Source organism: Musca domestica, unplaced genomic scaffold (genome assembly GCF_030504385.1).
Source record: "Musca domestica strain aabys unplaced genomic scaffold, Musca_domestica.polishedcontigs.V.1.1 16, whole genome shotgun sequence".
NCBI classification, from domain to species: Eukaryota; Metazoa; Arthropoda; class Insecta; order Diptera; family Muscidae; genus Musca; species Musca domestica.
This window is the reverse complement of record NW_026712219.1, coordinates 3,554,329-3,569,254: the sequence shown is the minus strand read 5'-3', so window position 1 is coordinate 3,569,254 and position 14,926 is coordinate 3,554,329. Positions and strand designations below refer to the sequence as shown.

The 14,926-nt window shown below is 38.0% G+C and overlaps 1 protein-coding gene across 9 annotated transcripts in view; it reads right to left on the bottom strand.

Annotated features, from left to right (window-relative positions):
* Positions 1-2,433: 2,433 nt before the first annotated feature.
* LOC131801382 (filamin-C-like) overlaps positions 2,434-14,926 on the bottom strand; it is a 154,433-nt gene continuing 141,940 nt past the window's right edge. For all 9 annotated transcript variants that reach the window (XM_059119986.1, XM_059119991.1, XM_059119987.1 and 6 more), the window contains 5 exons: positions 11,401-11,549; positions 5,978-8,051; positions 4,425-5,917; positions 4,179-4,358; positions 2,434-3,395 (listed from right to left, as the gene is read on the bottom strand). In XM_059119986.1, coding sequence (XP_058975969.1) covers positions 3,264-3,395; positions 4,179-4,358; positions 4,425-5,917; positions 5,978-8,051; positions 11,401-11,549 — 4,028 coding nt within the window. In that variant the 3' untranslated portion in view covers positions 2,434-3,263. The remainder of the gene's footprint in view (positions 3,396-4,178; positions 4,359-4,424; positions 5,918-5,977; positions 8,052-11,400; positions 11,550-14,926) is intronic.

The following is a 14,926-nucleotide window of genomic DNA, read 5'->3' as shown; positions in this document are numbered from 1 at the left end:
GTTGAATACCCTACAACACTATAAAAAACGATACAGTTTATATAGGCGAGATACTCGAAAGAATTCCACAAGATATTGTGACAAATAGTAAAAGAAAACCATCAGGCTTCGTTCTCTAATTTTCGAATAATAGCAACTTAAACTAATTTGCCCATTTCCAATTTATTTATACAATGGTCTTCCTAGATCTGGAACCAATATTCCCCAAAGACCTATAATCTCTCAGAAGTGACAAAAGATTAACATTTATTATTGGTTTTTGACTGAAATGCATCTATATGAGATATAGACATTTGACTATATTCTTCAACGAAATCAGAGTTAACGAAATAGTCAGAAGTGCGTCTTTCCTGTATTTGCGAATTCTCCAAAAAGTCACTGGAATGGACATTTTCGTATTTTGTCTACAAAAGTTGGCAAACTTCTTCACACATTGAATATTTTTGGATGGCCATCTAAAACTGCTTGGCTTTTGCAATGTCCGGTAACCCCCATTCAAATGTGAGTGAGGATCGGGCGATAATTACGACCTCCTGACAATTTTGCAGTTTTGTTGGTCCATTTCAACCCCTAAATATATGGCGATAATCTCCAAAAAGAGTAGGCTTCTATTCTGACCCTCATCTTATCCCCATGCAAAATTTTGCAAGGATCGGGCCAAAAATGCGATCTGTGTATGATATCCTGATATCCTAACTACTTAGTTTTGTAAGCTGCAGAAATATTACCAAATGTTTAATTCAAAATGAAAATATGCCAAAAATATGAAAAAATTGAAAAAATATGAGAAAATGTTACAAAATCAATATTTTCATCTTTAGAGAGATATTTGTATGCGTTTTTTAGACGTTTTTCTTTCCCGCCAAGAGGCCATTCTGAATTAATGAGAACTGTCGAAATCAGTTCAGCCGTTCTCGACATATAAGAAATCTTTCAAGCATATCTTCTTTGATAGACATATATATCGCACATATTTTGCTATATATCCGATTTGTTGGATGTTAACATCAATGTAAAGATCAGAAGTAACCTTGTCATGGCTTTGTGATTTCGCCGGGATTTAAAATATTCGCGGTTTGATGAAAAATTTTGAATTTTTTCAATACAAAAGATATGGTCTATTTTACCCGCTAAATATTATCCGATGACCACCCAAATTGGTAGGCTTCTTTCCCTCCCTAAACTCCAGCTACATGCGAAATTCCGCGTCGATTGGTCTGTAATTACGACCTGTATAGCTTCTGCAAAATCCGACATTTTTTCAGTATTTTGTCCATTTCAACCCCTAAACATTTGGCGATCATCTCCAAAAGAAATAAATAATAATTATTCTGACCTTAACCCCACCTTCGTGCAAAATTTCGTTAGGATCGGGCCATAATTGCGACCTGTAGCGTGATTACAAATTAACATGGACGGACGGACATACATAGCTAGATCGACTCATCTCGGCGAGCTAGGAAGATCCATATATACTTTCCCATATGTGGGAAACCAATATTTCGAGGTGTTGTAGGGTATAACCAGTAAATAAAGTCATAAAGTCGGGCGAGACCGACTTTATGGTACCCTACACCACTTTGCTAATTTAGTAGAGCTCCGCATAACAATTTTATGGGAGAATTCAATCATACACGCCATGATTATAATTATAATTTAAAGTTTCGTATCGTATCTTTTAATTTCGGACTTGTATTGCCAATTTGGTGCACAATTAATTTGAAATCGGATAAAGATATATATGGGAGCTATATCCAAATCGGAACCGATCTCGATAAAATTTGGCAAGCATATTTCTGAGCTGTATTTGATATATTTCCCTGACTATCGTTGTTACGGAGTGGATATTACGGCTGTGGGTAACAAATATAACAAATCGAATGAACAGTATATATGGGAGCTATAGCCATATCTGAACCGATCTTCACCAAATTTGGCATACAAGCTTCTTCAAGATTTGGATATAGCTCCCATATATATTTATCCGATTTCAAATTAATTGTGCACCAAATGGGCAATACAAGTCCGTATTTAAAAGATACTAATGCTTCGGCATATTTAGTCCATTGAACTTTATATTTTAATTATAATCATAGCGTGTATGATTGAATTTTCCCATAAAAACTTTTAATTGTTATGCTGAGCTCTACTAAATTAGCAAAGTGATGTAGGGTATCATAAAGTCGGCCCCGCCCGACTTTAAGACTTTTTGTATTGGTTTATGAATATTTACTGCCACAAAAAAGAATTTCCTGCACGCTCTTAGTTAAATTAATAAAAATATGTATTTCTCAAATAAAATAATTTTCTTTATTGAATAGAAAAATTTGTATTATTTTTAATTTAATTAAATATATAATTGTGTGTGTGTATATATAAACAAACATATTGTAGCATCGTTAAAAGAGCGTATATAATTGTTTAAAGTGTATAAGTGTATATGTATGACATATTATTAAAAATAATAACACGCATACAATTATAAAATAAAAAATGTAATTTTTTGTTATAGTAAAACTCATTATTAAAGCTAAGAGTTAGTCACGACAAAAAAAAATAATAAACGAAAATAAAGATTCGTTTAAAACAAAAAGAAAAATAATGATAAATTATTATGGAATATATATTTGTTCATCCTTTTAAATTAAAGCATTTTAAAAAATTGATTTTTTTAAAAATAATTTCTTAATAACAAAATCTGTTTTGCCTTACAAGAAAAACGTTTCGTTGTAGTTGTATGAAATACAATCTATTGTTTATAAATATACTTGTTAGGTGTAATGTATGGTTAACGTTATAAGATAACAAAAATTCTGTGTGTGCAGCTCTTTTACCAAAGAACTCGCACACATACTCGTACGTCAAAGTATGGTGCAGCTCGACTCTTGCCGACATCGACTACGATTTAGACAAGAACGTGAGCCACCAAGGTCATAGGTCAAATCCGGATTACTTAGATACTGTTGACTGGCAGCACGGCTACTATTGTCGCCAAAACAAACGGCAATACCGCTGCTGCCGCCGCCACCACCTCCACCGCCAATATACCCGCCCAGACCGTTACCATTCAAATATAACGGTGATAGGCGTAGAAGCGTTTGCTGGTGATGGGAAAATAGCGGTAGAATGGGTGTGGCTGCATTCGATGCTTGTTGATGGTGGGCTAATTGATTATGATGTTGTTGTTGTTGGTGTTGCATATGATGTTGTGGGAGATTGAGGGCAGGGTTTGGCAATATAATGGTGCTGATGCTGTGTTGGCCTCATATACCTTGAAGAAACCTTCGTAGCTCCTCTTCGGTGTCGAATATCATGACGGGGAATGGTGACCCGGGTACGAATTCACCGGCCCATTTTACTTCCACTCGGTAGTCACCAGGTTCGGTGGGATCGTACTAGAAATGATAAGAAAAAAATTAGAACACATTTAAAAAATATGGACATCAATTTCAGAGTCCTCAACTCCCTCGTCAGCAACTGATATTTTTTTTTTCTTCAGAAATAATCGATCCTTATATTACGGAAATTTTTTTCTATAGTAAAAAAAATTGGAGCTCATTTGGCTGAGAATTTGTTGCTTTAGAAAAAAATTGGAGCTCATTTGGTTTCAGAAACCAAATTGGATCTCAGTTTGCTGAGTATTTTTTTTTTCTATAGAAAAAAACTTGGACCTCAGTTTGCAGAGGTTTTTTTCTATAGAAAAAAATTTAGACCTCAGTTTGCAGAGGATTTTTTTCTATAGAAAAAAAACTTGGACCTTAGTTTGCAGAGGATTTTTTTCTATAAAAAAAAACTTGGACCTTAGTTTGCCGAGAATTTTTTCTATAGAAAAAACTTGGACCTCAGTCGGCTGAGAATTTTTTTCTATAGAAAAAACTTGGTCCTCAATGGTGATTTTTGTTCTATAAAAAAAAAACTTGGTCCTCAGTTGACTGAGGATTTTTGCCTATAGAAAAAACCTAGTCCTCAGTTGCCTGAGGATTTTTTCTATGGGAAAAATTGGTCCTCAATTTCTGAGGATTTTTTTTTTCTGTAAAAAAAATGGTCCTCGGTTTCGAGGAATTTTTCCAAAAAAAATTTTCCTCAGTGTCCGGGGAGTTATTTTCTGTAAATAGGAATCGGTACTTAACCGCTGTGGATTTTCTCTTTGCTCCTTCGCTTTTAACGTCTTCACTTACCTTGCACAGTATTGTCCTATCCTTTTGCGATTCTCTTTGCATTTCAACACGGAAAGCCCCCTTAGGACCACGTACACGCACTGTTAATTGGCCAGCACCAGCACCACGGGTATCGCAAATGAAACGGGATTGGAAAGTTGCCAGAACACCATGTTCAATGCCGGGACCATAGACACGTACCTAGAATTCCAACACAAACGATTTTATTTTCCGCCCATTACTTCATGCCATATCCAAATATCTTACCTTGCTTGCATCAGGAGCTCCCGCCACTTTAAGGGCAAATGGTGAACCGGGTACATTTTGTCCACCATACTTAATAGTCAGGACATGACGTCCTGGTTCTTGGGGTTTAATATTCAGAGTAAATGTGGCATCACCATGATCGTATAGCTCACAATAGGCCACCTTACGGGGTCCTGCACAATGGGCTGTCAATTCACCGGGACCCGCACGACGAGTATCAATCCATGATTTTATGTCTTTACCCACAATACCATGACGTAGACCCTCACCCGAACATATGACCTTTGAGGCATCCATTGAGGAACCAACGGCCACAGTTAGAGGACAACCCTTCACTAAACGACCATTCCATTTGACGGATAAGGTAAGAGGTCCTGATGTCGACTTCTGTGGTGTATAGGAAGCCATCCAAATGGCTTCATTCGGTCTGGGTTGAGCCAAACTCACGGGTACTGAGGTGTTGTCCTGATGCACAAGTATTACTTCAGGTCTGCCGGCTGGGGCATCGGTGGCATCGATTGTGAAATGGGCTGCCTCTCCAGCCTGGGCTGCAGCCAAACCCCTGCCCGTTAGAACAACCTTGTCGGCCGCCTGTTGTCCGGTGACAAAGGCACTGCGTGGACACTGGACTATGGTTAGGCCGCTCCATGTCAATTCCAAGTCATGTTCGCCAGGTGTCATATTATCGCCATTTATGTAGAGACGTAATTTGCCATCTGGCAACTTGTCCACAGGAATTTCAACACCATCAATGGTACAGTTTAGTTCACCGGGTCCAGCATTCTCTACATCGAAAACTATTCGAGCCGGTAAAATAAGACGACCCTCATGATCCAGCAGAGTACCCCAGCCGCCAACGGGTGCGACCTTACTGGATTCCACACAGGAAATGTGCCATGGAGAACCAGGAAGATTACCACGATTTGGACAACTGGCGCGGATTTCATAACGACCCACCGTCAAAATGGTGTAGGAAATACGCCACTCATTATTTCCCAGCGGCTTGATTTTCGGTTCAATTCGTTCTCCAAATTCATCGGAACGTTCAATTTGGACATTAGGCTGAACGGGACAATATACAATGAAGGAGGCCTCCTTGTTGCGATGGCAAACTTCTAGACCATTGCCGGCAGCACGTGAATCTGTTCGAGCACCATTTGTTGAGGCTGTAAAGGTGTATGGGGAACTGGGCAACGTCTCCCCGCCATACATCAGTGTCAGCTTGTAGCTGCCCGGCTGAGTGGGTATGAACTCAATGCTATAGATACCCTCGGATTGTTCGTTAACGTGAACGGGAACATTTTGATTCGTAGGTGACACAGCAAAAGCTTCCAATTCTGCCAAACCTGCATTTTCGGTACGCACCGTAAATGCAATGGGACTGTGGAGGGCCATGGGTGCTTTGGGAATGCCCTGGACGGATACTTTGGAGGTGTCAAAGGCTTCGCAGGTAAAAGGACTGCCGGGTAGGGGTTTGGACTGATGGAGTACCTCTGGAAAATGAGAAAAGAATTAACAAAAATGGAAAGGAGAATAAATGTCCCACAACTCACCAATAATACATTGTCCCGGTTTGTTGATAGTAAATTCCGCCTGCAAATGGCCACTCTTGGTTTGATAACATCTCACGGGCAGAGCCTGACCACCGGGACCCGATACCACCACATCAAACTCCCTGGCCGGTCTTTTAATGGTATCAATGGCAAATGAGGTGGTCTTACCCACTCTGGCCTGATACAAGCCAAGGCCACTGACGCTAATCTCCTTGCCAGCACCGGCCGGCAACACATTTATCTCCAACGGTTTCAACGATATCGGTACATCATTAAACAGTATCGTAATCTTGTGGGGAGCTACCCTCGTTGGATGATAGACAATTTCATAGACACCATTCTTCGTGGGGCCTCGTATGGTATGAGGAACCTCGGTAGCACCACATTTTACAAAGGCCGACAAATCGCCCTGACCAGCCTCGTTCAGCGACACCGAAATGCTGGCCGGACGATGGCACAACGCCTCGCCAACTTCGGTAATTTTCACCAGTGATGGATCGAAAACGGTCAGCGTTCGGGTGCCAACATGTTGTCGTGTTTCACGATCAATAAATCGTATCAAATAGTTACCCGTCATGTGGGTACGGAACTCCGCGGTCTGTCTGTTGATGGTGTAGGGAACTGGTTTGTGATCGGGTCCCATGATCTCCGCTATTTGATCATCCGAAGGGAAATCGATCATGGCCAAACTACCGATTTGTATAGTCTGAGCTGTCTGCTGGATATCCACCTGGAAGGGGCTACCATCAACAGGCATTTCATTGAATGTGATGTTCACATAGTGGGGTTCTGTGGACTGCGGCACAAAGGTAACATCATAGAGGCCACGAGCACATGCCACAACCTCAGCCTTTACGGTGCTGGTATCTGTGGAAACCACCAGTTCCAAAGTACCCTCTCCTGCACCGGCTGCATCAACACTGAATGTCACCGGTATGCCCAATGCAGCCGGGCCATACTGCTGTTCCAGGCCACTGATGGTCACCCGCGAAACATCAAACACGTTGCAAGAAAATGGCGAACCATTGATATGTTGATCAGATGCTGTAACGCTGATCAAATGCCTTCCCACCACATTCGGGCGGAATGTGGCCGAGTAGGAGTCACCACCTTGATGTTGCACATGGGCCGGCACATTATCTCCCGAGGGCGAGGTGACAAATACCTGTGGTTCCACACCCTCGAAACCATCCAAATCGAATGTGTTATCCACCCTAATGGCGGCCTGTTTCAATGCCTCTCCCGTCGCAATTGCCCTTGGCAGACTAATGGGCGCGGAGCCAATGTGACAAGTAAATGGTGAGCCGGGCACTGGGTGACCATTGAAACGCACCGACAAACTGTGGGCTGCTGCCTCTGTGGGCTTAAAGTTCACCTTGAAACGGGCATTACCCTCCGATTGCACAAAATTCGGTACATTTTTACCATTCACCGCCACAATGATTTCCAAATTGCCAGCTCCTGCTTGGCTGGCATTAATGCCAAAACTCACACTTTTACCCACAACTCCGGGCCGAATGTCGGTGACAACCACCTTTTCGGCGGAATAGGCTTTCAACAAAAATGGACTACCTTCGACATGGCCACCACCTGGTAAGCGCACCTCCACAGAATGATCACCCACTTCAACTGGTTCAAATTTCACATTGTATCCCACATGTATGGGATCGATGAGAACCGGCACACTACGACGAGCTGGACCCAATACCTCAACGGTTGGTTTAGTATCCGATTCCACAACGAACTCAAACATACGACCCACACTAACTTTATCCATTGTTTCGGGTGATTGTATGCGTGCAGCTGCCGATACGCGGCAGGTAAAAGGCGAACCGGGTACATCTTGAGAATTGAAACGTAGTTCGACAGTGTGATTTTGTGCTTCGCGCGGTGTGAAACTAATTGCATAGGTATGCTGTCCTTGAGCCTGTGCAGATGTTGGTACACGACCGCCATTGACGGTGACCTCCAGGTTACCGGGACCGGCCTGTGAGGTCTCCACTAGGAATGTAACTGGTTTTCCAACTGTCCCATTGCTCACATTTTTCACTTTGATGGCATTGACGTCATAAACCTGGGGGCGGGGGAGAAGAGGATAAATTAAAGACAGGTCAATAACAAATATATCCTGTACATTAAAAGACACTAATGAAGATAAGCTTTAAATTATAAAATAAGTGTTTTTTAGTATCATCTGAGTTTATGTAAAATTGTACTAAAAAAAAATAATTTTTGAGGCTCATCATCAGGCTCATCCTGAAGACAAAAATATTCTTCATCAAATAAGCAAGTTATTAAAAAAAAAACAATCCAGAAATGTTCAAAAGATTATATCTTTTAACCCAATTTCTCTACAAGACTCAGAATAAGCTATACATCTACGCTTAATTGATTTTAAGGGGAAGGAATAGTGTCAAAAAAACTCTACCAATTTTTTGCCTCTACCTCTATAGCTCGTTATTTGCCAACGAAGGCAGATCCTATTACAAATTACAAACACCAAATTTAAGATAATAATAAGACAAATCATTAAATATCCAATATTTAGAGGCACATTTATATGGTGGCTATGCATGAATTTAACATCTTCCGCAAGGAGAGAAAATACCTTCAAGTACCCTAATGCCAAGTGTCAATTTGGAATTTTGGTTGGAAATTGTTGCAGAAACTTCAAAAATACCAAAAGCCGGGAAGTACCGTTATATGGTAGCTATGCCAATTCGTTGGCCTTAATCGAAAAATTTTCGCAAGGTGAAATCAGACACTATTTTTTTTTATTTTTAGTCGATTGAGCCCCAATTTTCAAGTTTCAGCTAATTAAGTCGGAAATGTTGGCAGAATCCTCCGAATTCGGGAGGTAGCGTTTTATGGTGGCAATACCTAAACGGGGACAAATATAGCCCATTTTCAATACAAGTATGCCTGCATATAATATAAACCTTTATGCCAAGGCTCTAGATTAAATATTGTGGACTCTATCGTAATTTTAACAGACAGATAGACGGACGGAAATAGCGATAGAGCCTTAAAATATTACTGTGATCAGGAATTTATATATTTTTGGGGTCTCCAGCGAATATTTCGAGGTGTTGCCAAATTTAATGTACTAGCCATTGTAGGGTGGAGAAAATGACAAGTAAAAGATAACCTAAGCCGAACCTTTAATTCCTCCAGCATTTGGAAGGAACTTGAAAAATGTAACAAGTAAAAAAAACTGTAAGTTCGGCCGGGTCGAACTGTTAATACCCTCCACCATTTGGTACAAATTTGGCAATTTCCAAAAAAAAAAAAAATAAAATAAAAAAATCCTTTAAAAATTCTGTTAAAATCTTAAAAATACCGAATGTCTATACGACGACGTATACCTGCATAGGCAACTTTTGTCATAAGTTATTACAACATTTAAATGCGAAACTTGAAGAAAAATTTGTTTATAATGTAGCTAAAATCATCAAAATACCGAATATAGGGGGTACCGTTATATGGGGGCTATACGAAGACGTGGACCTGCACAGACAATTTTCTGGCATGGGCTGAAGTATCCATTACGAACTTCAAATGCGAAATTTAAAACAATCCCGGTAAATAATGTCGCTAAAATCATCAAAATACCGAATATCGGGGGGTACTGTATATGGGGCCTATACGAAGACGTGGACCTACATGGTCCATTTTCTGTTTTCTGCTGCAGTATCTATTACGAACTTCAAATACCAAATTTGGAACGGTTCCGTTAAATAATGTTGCTAAAATCATCAAAATACCGAATATCGGGGGGTACCGTTATATGGGGGCAATACGAAGACGTGGGCCTGCACAGATAATTTTCTGTCTTAGGCTGTAGTATCCATTACGAACTTCAAATGCCAAATTTGAAACAATTCCAGTGAATAATGTCGCTAAAATCATCAAAATACCGAATATCGAGAGGTACCGTTATATGGGGGCTGTATGAAAACTTGGACCTACATGACCCATTTACGAACTTAACCTGCCTACTGGCAAAATATACATATGTGCAAAATTTTAGCCTTCTATCTCAATTTGTTCGAAAGATAGCGTGATTACAACAGACAGACAGACAGACAGGCAGACGGACAGACAGACACACAGACAGACGGACATGGCTAAATCGTCTTAGAATTTTACGCTGGTCAAGAATATATATACTTTGTTGGGTCTGACGTGAGTATTTCGAGGAGTTACAAGCGGAATGACAAGATTAATATACCCTCCATAGTATGGAGGAGGGTATAAAAACATTAAGCCGAACTTTTAATAATCTCCACATTATAAACGACATATATTAATTTCTGGGCGAATACGTTAAAAAATGTTGCAAGAATTAACAAAACACCAAATATCGGGAGTTACCGTTATATGGTGTATAACACCCATATAACGGTGACAAATCCGTGAAAATTTTTGCCAAAAATCATAAAAATACCGAATATTGGGAGGTACCGTTAAATGAGGCTATTCCAAAACGTGGACCTATACATTCAATGTTTCGTCATACGAGCTAGAACCCATTATGAACTACAAATATCAATTTCTGGGCAAATCCGTGGAAAAATGTGGCAAAAATCATAAAAATACCGAATATCGGGAGTTACCATTATATAAGGGGATATACCAAAATGTGGACCTATATATGCAATGTTTCGCCACACGAGCTGGGCAAATCCGTGATTTTTTTTTAGACAAATCCCTGAAAAAAATTGGCAAAAATCGTGAAAATGCCGAATATCGCGACGTACCGTTATTTGGGCTATACCGAAACGTGGACCTATACGTACAATATTTCGTCACACCAGCCATTATGACTACATTTACCAATTTTTAGACAATTTATGGACATTAGAAACCATTAGGACCAACAAATACAAATTGTAAACAAATCCGTGAAAAATTTTGGCAAAAATCATGAAATTCCGAATATCGGGACGTACCGTTATATGGGGCTATAGCAAAACGTGGACCTATACGTACAATATTTCGCTACACGAGCTAGAAACCATTATGACTACAATTACCCATTTTTAGACAATATTGGGACATTAGAACCCATTATGACCTACAAAGACTAATATTTAAATAAATCCGTGAAAAAATGTGGCATAAATCATGAAAATACCGAATAACTGGAGGTACCGTTATATGGGGGCCATACCGGACGGACCTATACATAAAATATTTCGCTACACGAGCTAGAAATCATTATTACTTACAAATAACAATTTTTAGACAAATCCGCAGAAAAATATGGCAAAAATGATCAAAATACCGAATATCGAAAGTTAATCCCTCCTTGCCAAGGTGGAGGGTATCAAAAAGTCTGAATTTGGTATTTGGAAATTTTCTTCTGACCATTAAAAATATATTTGTAGAATTTCAAAATTTAAAGAAAATATTTTACTCACCTTAGCTGCATATGGACTTCCGGCCGTTGCCATGCCACAGACAGTGACATGGACGCGATGTTCGCCCACTACTCTCGGGACAAATTCTGCCTTGAAGACACCCTCTGCTGACTGATGGACCTGTGCGGGCACAGATTGTCCAGCGGGTCCTGGTGTTGATACATTATTGTTGTTTTTGTCGTTGTTGATTATATGTTTTATAATTCGGCGTTTTATTTTATAGTTTTCATAATTGTTTATTGTTCATGTTTCAGTTAATTTCATTTTAATATTTTAGTTTGCGCGCATTATATGGAAATATTCGTTGTGTTTTTTTGGTTAGAAAAAATATTGTTTTTTCGTGAAAGTTTTTTTTATGCCAACATACATATGAATGTATGTGTGTTTTGCGGCCCAACATTTTCAAAATTTTGTGTTAAATTTAAATATATATTAGTATTTAGATAGTAAATGCAGTTGTATGAATGTTTTTAGGGTTTGTTGTTTTGTTTTTGGAAAAAGAAAATTTTGAAAAAATATATGTATATCAATGTTATGGCAATTAAATATAGGAGGTGTGGGTGAACTTGTGGGAGGAATTAGTGTGGTGATTAAAAAAAAAAGATTTAAAATATGGGTAAACTCCAATCGAAATCCTTCAACCAATACGAAAGTATCCTATTTATGATGAGGTCGAATAAAAATGACGGTGATGAAATAATGGATAAAAAGTGACAGACCGCTCGCCCGTACGTACCTAAATACGATTTCAGTGAAATTTTATCAAACTCAAAGAAAATGTACACTAGTCTACAGGAATCTTCCTTAACCAGAAAAAAACCCAAAAAACAGATAACTTCCTTTAAATACAAAATATATAAATAATCAAATTATGTTTTCGTACAACACACGATAGCCCTTCAGTATGTCTTCTACATTTTTAATAATTTTAATACTCAATTATTAAAGGAGGGTCATAGTCATAACATGTAAAACAGGATGGTTTCGATAATATTTTCCATAACAGGGATTCAGGAACTCAATGAAGGTGTCCAGCAACGCCTTTTAAACAAAACGCCTTTTTGGAATTTTTTTTAACCGAACTTGTAGTTTAGTCACTCCAATAGATCTCCATATTATCTCTGCCGCTAATTACCCGCAAATTAAAAACTCATCTCTCATTATTATAGTGAGTGCTTTGGTATGGTTCCATACTGCGATGTTTTTGGCTTGATACGACATGTAGATGGCGTTTTTTCTTCGCCAGCGTCTTTTTATTGAGGATGTCCGGACCTTATTGGATGAACTTTTCAAGTGAATGGGAGGTTTTTATGTGTTTTCATTCTGAGATTTTTTGTTTTGAATAGCAAATAAGTGCCTTTGGTGTAATCCCATTCTGAGATTTTTTTGGTCGATCCCACAGGTAGATGGCGTTGTTTTTCACAAGTGTTGTTTTATTTTTAATGAGGTATTCAGGATGTCAAGAAGGTTTTGGATAAACTTTTCAATTGAGTTTGGATAAACTCCTGGATTAATGCCAAAATTGTCATGTGTAGAAATGTAGAAATGAAAATTTATGATCATCAAATCCAACTATGTTTTGTCATTTATAGGTGGCGTTTTGCATATATTTTTTTTCCAGAAAAAACAATACTTTTTCATCATTGTATTAGATGGTGTTTTGTATTTTTCTGTGCAGAAAAACATTTGTTTTATCACCTACTAAAAGAGGACGATCCAAGATGCGAGAATATTGTTTAGTAGATTGATTTTAATTTAGGATTTGATATCATATATAGGTGGCGTTTTGCAACGTGGTGATAATCCTTGATAATTAGGCAAAAATTAACTCTGATATTTCTTTCGATTCTTTTATTACGTTATGCGTCGTTGGCGAAACGTGTAGATGGAGTTCAGAGTTATTTTTTGTTATTTCTAGTTATATGGGTGTACATATCTCTTAAGTAGGTCCATTGGTTACAGTTTCCATGTGACAAATCTTGAAAGAACGTCGTCTGAAATACTGATATTTTTTCTAAAAACCTAATGTGAAAAAAGGCTTACTGTTTTCGGAAACCAAAATTTCATATTTGAATATGCCAAAATACTGAAATATAGTTCTTCATATCGATGCAGAATCTTTCTCGGGTAATTATAGTCCTTGGATATTTTTATTTCTTCAAACGTAGGCATTGAAATGATTGGTAAAGTGAATAAATTTACAAGCTGTTGGCTTTCAAATCCGTTCAATGCAACAAATAGATGGCGTCCTGTGTTAACTTTTTTTTCATTATAATGCTGGTTTCTTCTTGTCGTTGGGAGTTGAGATCAATGTGAAGTTTTTTTTAAGATTTTTTATATTAATTTTCTGCGCAATATTTGATTCGAATATTTTTCCATTATCGAGTGTAGAGGGCGTTTGTGATGATGTTCCTTAAATGAGAACTCTAGATGGCAGGACTAACTGGATTCGATCATGAGAATTCTTTGTGTAGAGAATTTTCTTTGGAAAATATAGAAATCTTCGTGGACCTTTGGAAATATTTATATTTCAAATCCCATCATGACAATTCTCGGCGTATGGGTGACGTTCTGCTCTGTATTTTTGAAAACCGATTTTTTAATCCGATATGAGAATCTCTGGCATACAGATGGAGTTCAGCTATTGCAAAATTGAGAAATTCTTTTGTTGTTATTTATAATTCTAAACAAATACAGGCTATGATGTGAGTGTATTATTTTTGAACTGCATTGTTTGATTAAAAGATTTTTTCCAATTTCAAGTATAGAGGTCATTAGTAGAAGATTATTTTTTTCAAATTGGCTGATTGTATTCCATAAACAGTACCATCATGAGAGTTCTCGGCGCATCTGTGGCGTTTTAATGCGGAATAAGATATTGTTTCTTCGGAATTACATCTAACTCCATATGGGCATATGGGTGACGTACAATTATTGTGGCATTGATAATTTTAGACGTTGGTTTTTATGATTACCACAAATACTGACTAAGATTTTTTATCTTATGAAATCAATACCAACATCAGGTTTCGTGTCTTAACAATTCTTATTATATTGGGTATTTCGAACACATTTTGTAATTCTACCAATCTGTAAAAGTGTTTTAACATTTATACTAAGTACAATTTTTGCTTATGAAGGGAAATCTTCATGAAGTCCAATAGAATTCGTATTGCTGGATAAAAATGTAGTTGACAAAAAATTGTATGTCCCTTAAAGAGGTTGTGTCATAATCTTTTTCATTTTTAAATTTTATTATTTTTCCATAGGTATCTTCTTTAGAAATCACATATAGGTGGAGCTTTTTCCAACGAGAGGACTTAGTTATGCTGATCTTTGTTCATAACATTTGGAAGATGGAGAGATCATAGAAGCGTCTCAGTAATTTCAAGTAATTGCACATCATGACATTTATTATTGCTGAGACTTTAGGATATGAGCTCTGGATTTGCATCAACCACATTTTGTTTTTCTGACCTATAGATGGCTTTTCAATAATGCACTTTGGTAGTAGAAGTTAAGTAAA